We start from the raw sequence: 10,986 nt of genomic DNA, 5'->3' as shown, positions 1-10,986 counted from the left end.
TTCCTTTTGCTCATACCATGTGCTCGTGTTTTTATCAAAGTGTTAAGTCTCATATTTCTTATGAGCTCCTCCTAATAGATCATGAACATACTCATTCAGAGTATATTCAATCAATATAATTGAGTATACTCAATTTTGGGAGTAGCCTCAGATTTTTCGCAAGAATCTGTTAATGAAAGCTTAGAGGCGATGTATTATTGTTTTTGTATTTTTTCAAATTCCGCATCCTTAAAGCAATTTGGACTTGAGACTTTATCCCAAAGGATAGCAGCCTGTGTGCAGAAGTATACTGATGAGCAGTTCACAAATGTCCAGATTAAAATCTTCTGGGACTGAAGTGTTCCGTTGCACAATAAAGATTGCCCATCACTGCTTTGCACACAGCTTGAATACCACTAACTAATAAAATTTATGTTTTATAGAGTTTCAACAGCAATAAAACCAAAAACTTTAAATCTCAAGAATTCTTCAAATAATCTACTTTCCCCCTCCATATACACAAAAAACCTTTTTCCATAGCAAGAGAAAATATGCATAAAATTTAATTTAATCTGAGGTTGTCTAGGTAGATAAAACTTTTGATTTATATGTTTTTTCTTATTTCAGTCAGCACAAATATATCCACATCGAGAGTAGATCATAAAAGTTGAGCAAATGGAATGAAACTATGACAAAAATGTTTGTTATATTTTATTAATTGCTCTCCCATCGAAAAAGGCATGAAGCACTGACACGTTTTGCTACATATTTAAATACAGCAGCAGATAAAGCCGTCACAAACAATTTTATTATAATTAAAACACACAAAAAAATTTAATTCATTTCGAAAGCATTTTTTTATGCTTTAACGATAAAAAAAAAAAAATGTCATTAGAAATTTTCATCATAAATTTTTTAATGGATTTAGAATGAAGCACTGGATAGCGTCATCATCATCATCATCGTCATCAATGTTACTGATTCGATGCTATAAAGAGCTCTAAAAATTTATTTTAATTCACTCCCTTTTTCCGTACTTTTTTAAATAAAAATTAGGAAAGTACTCGTTTATATTTAGTTGCTTTAGCGCATTTTTTTCAGGATTCAAATGACTCGGAAAAAAAAATGTTCCAGTAAGTCACTTCCCCGATCTAAAAAACAAAATCCAGTAAGGTTCAAGTTACGTTCTCGACCTACAAAACAAGATCCAGCAAGTTCAAGGTCACTTCTCCGACTTAAAAAAAACAAAATGATTCAGTAAGGTCCATTTAATTTAATCTGAGGTTCAAAACTAGGTCCAGATAAAACTTCAAGTCATTTCCTATGTTTTTTCTTATTTCAAGATCCAGCAAGGTCAAATGTCACTTGTCCGACATACGAGAGTAGATCCAGTAAAATTGAAGACACCATGGAATGAAACTATGATCAAATAATGGATTTGTTAATATTTTATTAATTGCTCTTAGCCATCGAAATAAAAGTTCATGGAAGCACTGTACAAACGTTGAAGCTACATATTTAAATACAGCAGCAGATAGAAGCCGTCACAAACAATTTTATTATACATTCAAAAACACACAAAAAAATTTAAAAACTTCGAAAGCATTTGTTTACAAATGAGCGATTCCATGAGTGAAAAAAAATTTGTCATTAGAAAGTTTTCATCATGAATATTTCTTTAATGGACTACTTTTACCCCAATGTTATGCACTTATATTAGCGTCATCATCATCATCATCGTAACCATCAATGAATAACTGATTCGATGCTATAAAGAGGCATCTAACAAATTTATTTTAATTCGAAAAACTAAACTTAATCCGTTAACTTTTCGTAAATTTCTAAATTAGAAATTGTCAATTTTTCCTTGAGTATACATTTTCGCATTTTAGTCCCAGGATTACACAAAATGCATTTGACCTACGCCTAGGCTTTGATCCAATTAGATCTAATTTGTGCACTGTAACTACTGAACTAAGGAGCACAAGATCCAAGTAAAATCCAATACACTTTCCTCGGTTAACTTTCAAGATCAATAAAGATTGCAAGACACCATTCAACACATTTTTTGCCATAATTTAAGCGGATTTTTATGATCTTTAAACACTCATAACACAGTTAAAATAGAAAAATAATCCTAAATGTGTTTCAAACACTGTAACTAAACATTGAAAAACATTGAGAAAACACTGAATTCAAAGTTTTGTACTAAAAATTTTTCAGTTACGTTTACTCATGGAATCGCTCAAATTCAAATTTTATGCATTTGGAAACTTTGTAAAAACATTAAAAAACATTGAAAAGCATTACAATACATTGAAAAACATTACAAAACTTTGAAAAAAATTACAAAACATTAAAAAAACATGTTGTGTTGCATTCCAAAATGAATAATTGTTGCGTGTATTTGAAACTTTTTAATGACCGACACCGCTATAACTTGTTGAAACTGAGCGTTTGCCGAATGCACAATCGAACAGACATTGTGCCTTATTATCCCACCTTTTGTGAAACAAAATTTCAAAAACATGCTAAAAAATTTTATATTCTTACAAGAATTTTTCATGTTAATTACTTTTCCATAGCCTTGCTACTTGTTCGCTACATAATTAATTTCTTCTACTTAGTTACTTCGTACTCGTGTAGTATACACTTTTGAAAATTATATTGTAAGTACATTAAAAATGAGGTATAAAATTGTGAAGTTTTTAAGTTTTTCAGCAAACATTTTAATTATTTTTTTTTACTGTGTGAGTTTAAGTGCATCCTCCAAGCAATTTAAAGTTTATTTCATTTAATATGGATCACTTTTGGGTTGCTTGAAATTATTTTCCTGTATGTATGATGTTGTGACAGACTTGGTTAAAGGAATGAGTTTGTTGTTAAAAATTGAGATTTTTTGGATAGTTTTTTCAGCATGTGCTCAATGTTTGGGAGGCACATGGCACAGAAGTGGCCAAAAATCAAGCTTCAAGCCAGGGTGGATCTGGGTTTACCCAGATTCGATGACATCCGGACCGAACGTGCTCAATTTTTGGACAGCACATGATGTGTAAAATGCCAAAAATCAAGCCCCAGGCCAAGGTGGGTCTGGAATTACCGGGAATTACCCAGATTCGATGACATCCGAACTAAAGTTAGCGTGACTCAGGCACATACCCGATTTGAAGAAACTCAGCCTTTTCAGCCATTCATTGTCCTTCAAAGTTATTGCATGTTATGCTTAAGTCTAGCCAATAATAATCTATAGCAGGCAAAGAGGCATGCTTTCAAGAGCAGAGTACGCTGAGGAGACGCTCAGTTGAGGACTTAAGTAGAGCAAGGTCTTGAATAAATGATGATGGTATTCTCGAACATGTTCAGCATAGACAGTCATGAAACATTTGCTTGAGCACCCTATTAGCATACGCCTTAGACAACTGTCTATGGCTATTCCTTTTAGAAACTACAAGTTCCCAAATTCACATCCAAAAACCTTCACATCCTTCCCATCCACACTCATAAAATTTCCAAAATCACCGGAAGTCATCCATTGTCTGTTCCCAAAAAAAAGTCACTTATAAATTGGATCCAAACTCGTGTTTTTTTCTCCCATTCACAAGTAAAGCACAGAACAACAATCATGTTCCTTTAAAGTCCCTTTATGATTCCTTTCCAGATTATATTATAAATTATTACTTTTCTTCCTTCCTCTTTATTATGCTCGGGTTTTCTGGATTAAGATAATAGAAACAAAAGAGAAATTTTAATTAGAGCAAAATGATTTTATGTCTACCGTAAAGGAAGTTGAATGCTCTGTATATAAATTGTGATATTATGAAAATAATGAGACTTGTGATTAAGGAATATATGACTGGCAATGAAGGATAAATTTGTTGAAATTATGAGTTTGATGAATTAATGAGAAAATTTGAGAATATTTTGATGTGCTAATTTTGTGAAGGGATTAAAGTTTATGAAATTGATGAGTAGTTTCAAAGCATGTAAACTAGCCGATTAGTGTGTAAACTTATGAATAAGGTAGGAAATTTATCAATAAGCTTGTCCTATGGTTTATATCCAAAGAGCACAACGTGTTCGCTAGGGCACCACTGAGTCGCTGTATTAAAGGCAAGACACTCAAGATTCTCTGCTCTGACGGCATCGTGATGATAGATTTTGATCCATATTTACGGCGAAAAATATTGTTCGCCGCAATGAGCAGTTCGGGATATCCTTGATCGACATGTCCCAATTACAGCAATTACAAAACGAAGCATTAAATGAATACCTTATAACTAAATAATTTTATGGTCAACTCCACTAGTATAAGTTTTGGCGCTTAGCCATGCTTGGATGCCAATTCTGTAAATAGTTCTGATTTGTTATGCTTGTCTTATGAGACGATATCCAAGCAGACATAATGCTCCAAGACAATTGTTTATTCCAGTTGTGGACAACATATTATTTATAAAGATACACCTTGGCGGTAAGCCTCGACTAAAACGGCACAGGCCCTACAATTCATGTCATTTCCAAAAATTTGTGGCGCCACACTAATGTGCTTGGACACATAGGTTGACCAATATTGATCTGTTCATAAAGAAGTAGCACAGCCATACAAACCGCTTAATGAGCTTGCAGCATTAACTAGTAATTGCGCTAGATTCAAAAAGCTTCTGAAACGCCCACCATATCATAGTGATAAAAAGGACACCACCATCATCATCATCAATGTCGTGAGCATTGGTGTAAATCTTTGTCTTATTGAAAACACTATGTAAACATTGAAAGATTAGTTTCTGGAGGGAATCAAACCCACATCGTCTTCAAAGCGAGGGTATCGCTTTGTTGCATGACTAAACAACGACAGATGTCTTAGTTTGGCATTGATGGATCTTAAGTACAGGTTGTTTTATCTTCACTGGCCATATAGATCAAGTGTAATCCTTGACAATGTACCCTAATATACAAGCAAATGTTCACTGGGTCCCGTAAGAAACTTATTGAGCATATGCTTGTATGTTATGAGTATTTATGCTGCAAATCATAATACTCATACCAAAAGCGCCAATTGTCCTTGAATTGCATCAGATTCGATTAAAAAGAATTCGATAAAATCAAATCGTTTCCACTCAACCTACATTCACTAATTAATACGATTACATCCACTCAATTTTTTATCCATTTACTTGATTTCTCATTCACACCACCGCCCAAAATGTCCGAAAAAGAATTAAATACCACAGCATATTGCTTCCACCTTACAATTTTAAATGTCAAAAAAAAAAAAATAAACGAGATACAAAAGAGTCGGAAGAGATACTTTCAGATAATGACACTTAATTAACTGAGAAAAGGAATGACACTATACATAATAATAATAATGACACCAGAAAATATTCATGCCTTAATTGAACTCATTTATTCACCCTCAAGGTGAATCTCCTTTGAAATTGTCTCACATTTTTCGGTCTGGTGCTGAAAAAAAAAAACTTTTACAGTTGTTGCTATTGCTTCTTTTTTTTCCTCGTACAGTCCACATAGAGGAACAAGCACCAAATTCAAGTAATTAAATGTAATAAAAATTACCATAAAAATTAATTGAAATTTCATGTACAGTCCTTATGGCAAAAAGGCACTTTTTATGAATCTTAATCTTGATTTCTTATCACAATCTACAAAGTGCTATTGCCTTTTTTTTTTGCTGTACCCAATTCATGCCTACTTTTTGTTCTGACTTTTAGTTACAATGAACTTTTCTGTACGCACATATATGGAACGGATAAAAGTTTTATATTTGACAAACTTTTGGCTGTTTTGTTTTATGGAAATAGCCGAGAAAAGTTTGTGTTGGATTTGATAGAAATTCTAGATGGTAAAGTTTTGGGTATGAGTGTCAAATTTAATCATATTATAGTAATATTTTTTGAGTAATAATATAATTAGCAAGGCATTACTTAATCTAGGTGACATATGGACTCTATTTAGCAGACATGTATACTTACTTACTTACTTACTAACTGGAATCATGTTCCGATGTGGAGCTTAAAATACAATATTACAAAAGGCTCCCCATCGGACTTTATCCTGATCAGCAAAAATTATTCATGGCAACCATGTAGCTGCTACAATTGGCACATGGTGTCCAAGTGACAAGTTTCATGATAATTGCCATGAAAATTATACCCAACTTGGATGTAAATCTTGTTTCAATTGGGTATTGCATTTTCGCATCTAAGTGACATTCTCCTAGACCTAAGAATTGTAGTAGACTCGTCCTAAGTCATGTTGCTGAATGCTGACTTTGTAGATCACAATTATGATTTTTGGTTTGATTTTTCCATTACACTTAATTTTCTAGACCTGTTCATTAATCCTACCGTTGCAAAATTACAATTTTCTATTGATCTCGTCCAGCTGTTGTATTTTAGCTTCTAAAAATGGGATAAAATGGTAGAATTTGAACAGACAGATTTTGAGTAATCCATATAAAATTTGGACTAAACAGGTTACTAATTACTCGTCAGACACATACATAGCTCTTGCAGCAAACTGATTCATTCTTGCAAGAACTTTTTGAGTAAAATAGACCAGATTTTGAATTTAACTGCATGACAGTCGAATTTATATTTATTCTGAAGGGCTGCATTCTGAAGGGACATAATAACTTCATATGGGCAACATTGCGTCTTACCGTTAGTAAGGAAATTTAAGGTAATCTAGCGAACACGTTGTGCTGTTCGAGTAATTGACAGTATTGTACTTGGTATTGGTAATAAACAAGTGGTAGCCATCGAAAGAGCCAAATTCAAACACCATCTAGGCGCAACCATGGACCACAATTAATTTTTACGGTCAACGATGTAAGTAAGTGGGTAAGTTGTCAATCCACATGACTACAAAGTTATTTCTCTAATGCTGATTATCCCCATTGTGAACCGATTTATTCCATAAAATGAAAACTCTCCATCCCCAGCATATCCAAATCTTTTTCATAAAGATCCATAAGCTAAATGAAGCTAAAAGTGTCAAAGAAGAATAAACTTGAATTTCGTTGACAAATGTTCATTGTCCGACCATTAAGATTACTTCAAATATTGCTTCTTTATATTTTTTTACTGCTTACTTAATCCCTCTCCCTTCCAATTATCGATGACCAAAAAAAAAAAGAATCGCTTATGGGGATGAAAAAAAGTATATATTTTTTATATATATCACATCACTTCGATTGTGCCATGCCTTTTTTTTTGCAGCACTCGATGATTATTTTTGCCCTTTCATTATTATCAATCCGTTAAATGGCCATAAAATGACATGGGACGATGACAATAAGGATGATGGCGATGATGATGTGTGAGAGAAATCGATAACAATCCAAAATGAATGGATAGAAAATTATGTGACATATCAGTGGGAAGAAATCATGAACAAAAAAAAAAAGGCATCAATAAATTTTTCACGGCTTGTCTTTGTGCTTTCAATCAGAGATTATTTGACGGTAGTGTGTTTTTGTGCTTGTCGTTGCATTTATGTTGGATGGTTATGTTGTAAATCAGTGTGTTTATGGAGGTCAAGTTTGTAGTTATGGAATGTGGAGTGGGTGCTTTTAATGAGCATAGAGCAGGGGTGTACCGCATAGAGAGGTGGAGTTGGAGGTTTCAACCTTCCTTCATTTGACAATCCTCTACCTCAAATTCTCTGTAGATACACTGCTGTTAGCAAGAACTATTGCAGATGGGAGGGACTATATGACACCATAGGAGTATGTGACACCATATGCTGTAATGTTAAACCAAAAGGGGTTATGTTATATTGTAAGGGGTTATGTGACACCATAAGGGACTATGTGATACCATATGGGACTATGTGATACAAAATGGGACTATGTGATACCATATGGGACTATGTGACACCATATGAGACTATATGACATCATATGGGACTATGTGACACCAAATGGAACTATGTGATACAAAATGGAACTATGTGACACCATATAGGACTATGTGACACCAAATGAGACTATGTGACACCATATGGGGATATGTGACACTACATGGGACTATGTGAACCCAAATGGGACTATGTGCCACCATATGGGACTATGTGACACCATAAGAGACTAAGTGACACCATATAAGAGTATGTGACACCATATGAGACTATGTGACACCAAATGGGACTATGTGACACCATATGGGACTATGTGACACCATAAGAGACTAAGTGACACCATATGGGGCTATTTGACATGACCAAAATCATCCTGAGAGGTGTTGTGACCCCCCAAAAGCTCTCTTATCTACGCACTTGACCCTTCACTCCATTTTATTTCATTACTCACGACTACTCACCTGATTGTCATATTTCAAAGTCTGTATATTCAAAACATCCTTAAATATTCACCAAAACACATCAAGAATCTTAATATCCAACACAATTTGCAACTACAACCTCATTTTCCATTACTATAAGTCTCACTTCATAGATCCACATCACTACAAAGTCAACCGGAGCATCAATTCAAGGCGCGTGCCACTGCAATCACCCTAGAGTGTTTGTACGCATTTCACAGAAGCTTATTCAATTCTTTTGATGTATTATCTATCGCACAGTAAGATGCCTCATTCAAATCCGCTTACCAAATTTCATTGTATCATCCATTTCAACTGATCTAACTCTTATCCATTCCTCTATTCCCAATTCTAATGTGTGTCACAATTTTCCACCACATGACAGCTTTAATTCATTCTCGACTGTATTTTATATACTGACTGTATGTTGACTGCAGTTGTATGTATGGATGTTTATTATCAGGCCCCCTATGTTATTTATGAATGCTTTGAACGTACATAGAGAGATGAAGGAATGGAATTTTTATTCCGTATATATTGAATGTGAATCCATTAATTATTATAACCAACCGGGAAATGTCACTAGGAAAATAAAAAAGAGGAATCTATGAATCAGCAAACTGCTATGCTATAGAAATCGGATGTTATAATGGAAGCTTTTTATGTTATTATCATCGAGGATGGGGAGAATTTACATGCAACTAACGAATCGTCTATCATTTCCTTTGGAATAGAAGACGAATAAAAATGTGTGACTGAATAGCTGCTTTATGCATTGTTCATTCTTTATGTGTAGCGTCGCATAGCCATGGCAAAAATGACTTGAATGATTGATGACTCTTTTTAGGTGATGATGGTGTGTTTGGATGCGTGAGAGGAATGAGGTGACCATAGAGGATTGACAACAGTGTTGAATTATACATTTTATAAAAAAAAATTCACTTCTGTACCCGAGCAACACAGATGAAGAAGGTATATGGATCGCCTCTGTTTGGCAGCCATATGCGCCACCTCCATATGCGCCAACTTCATATGCGCCACCTCTATATGGACCACCTCCATATTGGTTATCTCCATATGCGTCACCTTCATATGCGCCACCTTCATATGCGCCACCTTCATATGCGCCATCTTCATATGCGCCATCTTCATATGCGCCACCTCCATATGCGCCACCTTCATATGCGCCACCTTCATATGCACCACCTCCATATGCGCCACCTCCATATGCGCCACCTCCATATGCGCCACCTCCATATGCGCCACCACCATATGCGCCACCTCCATATGCGCCACCTCCATATGCGCCACCTTCATATGCGCCACCTTCATATGCGCCACCTCCATATGCGCCACCTCCATATGCGCCACCTCCATATGCGCCACCTCCATATGCGCCACCACCATATGCGCCACCTCCATATGCGCCCACCTCCATATGCGCCCACCTCCATATGCGCCCACCTCCATATGCGCCACCTTCATATGCACCACCTCCATATGCGCCACCTCCATATGCGCCCACCTCCATATGCGCCCACCTCCATATGCGCCCACCTCCATATGCGCCCACCTCCATATGCGCCCACCTCCATATGCGCCCACCTCCATATGCGCCCACCTCCATATGCGCCCACATAGAGCCTTTTTCATATGTATCGCTCGGGATGTGAGCTTATGTCTGGTCTGGTCGTGTTAATGTAACAGACTTCAATCAAAAAGCCTGAATGCCATGATTTCCATTAATCTTAGAATGATGAAGGATGACTGTAATATGTTACGAATTGTTAATGTTTTATTTTATATTTTTTGTTGCTTGATTCCTATTTTTTTGATTCAATCAGTAACTGCTAAATGACAAGCTTTTGTGATGAATCGGTGTTAAAAGATGTGATGCTGTGCTGGAATATTTGACATAATCGCAATAAAAATAAAATTTTTTATAAATGAAAATTGAGTTCGGTATTGTTTGTTTGTTTTGAGGTGTATATTTAGTAACAGAGATATTGATATTTTTAGAAATATGTGTCATTTGGAAGTGGTAATGAATTATTTGAAAGCTTTTTATAAATAAGTCGGAGCTTTTTGGAACAAGTCTGACAATATTGAGTGATAATTTGAGCTTTTTTAATCTGAATTTTGAGTTTTTGAATCAAGATCTGTGAGCTTTTTGAATCAAATTTTTGAGCTTTTTGAATCAAATATTTGAGCTTTTTGAATCAAATTTTTGAGCTTTTTGAATCAAATCATTGAGCTTTTTGAATCAAATTTTTGAACTTTTTGAATCAAATCATTGAGCTTTTTGAATCAAATTTTTGAGCTTTTTGAATCAAATTTAATTGAAAATTGGCTTGATCTGAATAGACTTGTCCCAAACATCGAAAAAACAAAATACTTGGTGTTCCATAGCAAGAAGAAATTCGAAAATTTTGGTTGGGGGTGCTTTAAACATTCACTTTAACGAAAATCATTGAACGCGTGGGTAGTCTACGATTATTAGGACTCATTATTGATGAGCTTACATTGAAAGAACATATTAATAAGAAAAATGATCAAGTTATCGCCTTCGCATTCGCAGTCAGAAGTATAAGACATTTCCTTTGATACTACAGCGCTAGCATTATACTAAATACAATCGCGCATTTATATATGAACACTATTTGGTCAGCCG

The 10,986-nt window shown here is 35.1% G+C and overlaps 1 protein-coding gene across 1 annotated transcript; it reads right to left on the bottom strand.

Annotated features, from left to right (window-relative positions):
- Positions 1-9,326: 9,326 nt before the first annotated feature.
- Positions 9,327-9,846, bottom strand: LOC139099084 (uncharacterized; the record flags this gene model as incomplete). The annotated part of the gene is made up of 1 exon (XM_070651481.1): positions 9,327-9,846. A coding segment is annotated over exon 1 (520 nt), but the record flags the coding sequence as incomplete, so codon positions are not given.
- Positions 9,847-10,986: the final 1,140 nt, after the last annotated feature.

The sequence above is a fragment of the Chironomus tepperi genome, unplaced genomic scaffold, assembly GCF_022539635.2.
Source record: "Chironomus tepperi strain 1889 unplaced genomic scaffold, CSIRO-AGI_Ctep_v1 contig_461, whole genome shotgun sequence".
Lineage (NCBI taxonomy): Eukaryota > Metazoa > Arthropoda > Insecta > Diptera > Chironomidae > Chironomus > Chironomus tepperi.
Note: the sequence above shows the minus strand (reverse complement) of the source record. Positions and strands in the feature narration are given on the sequence as shown.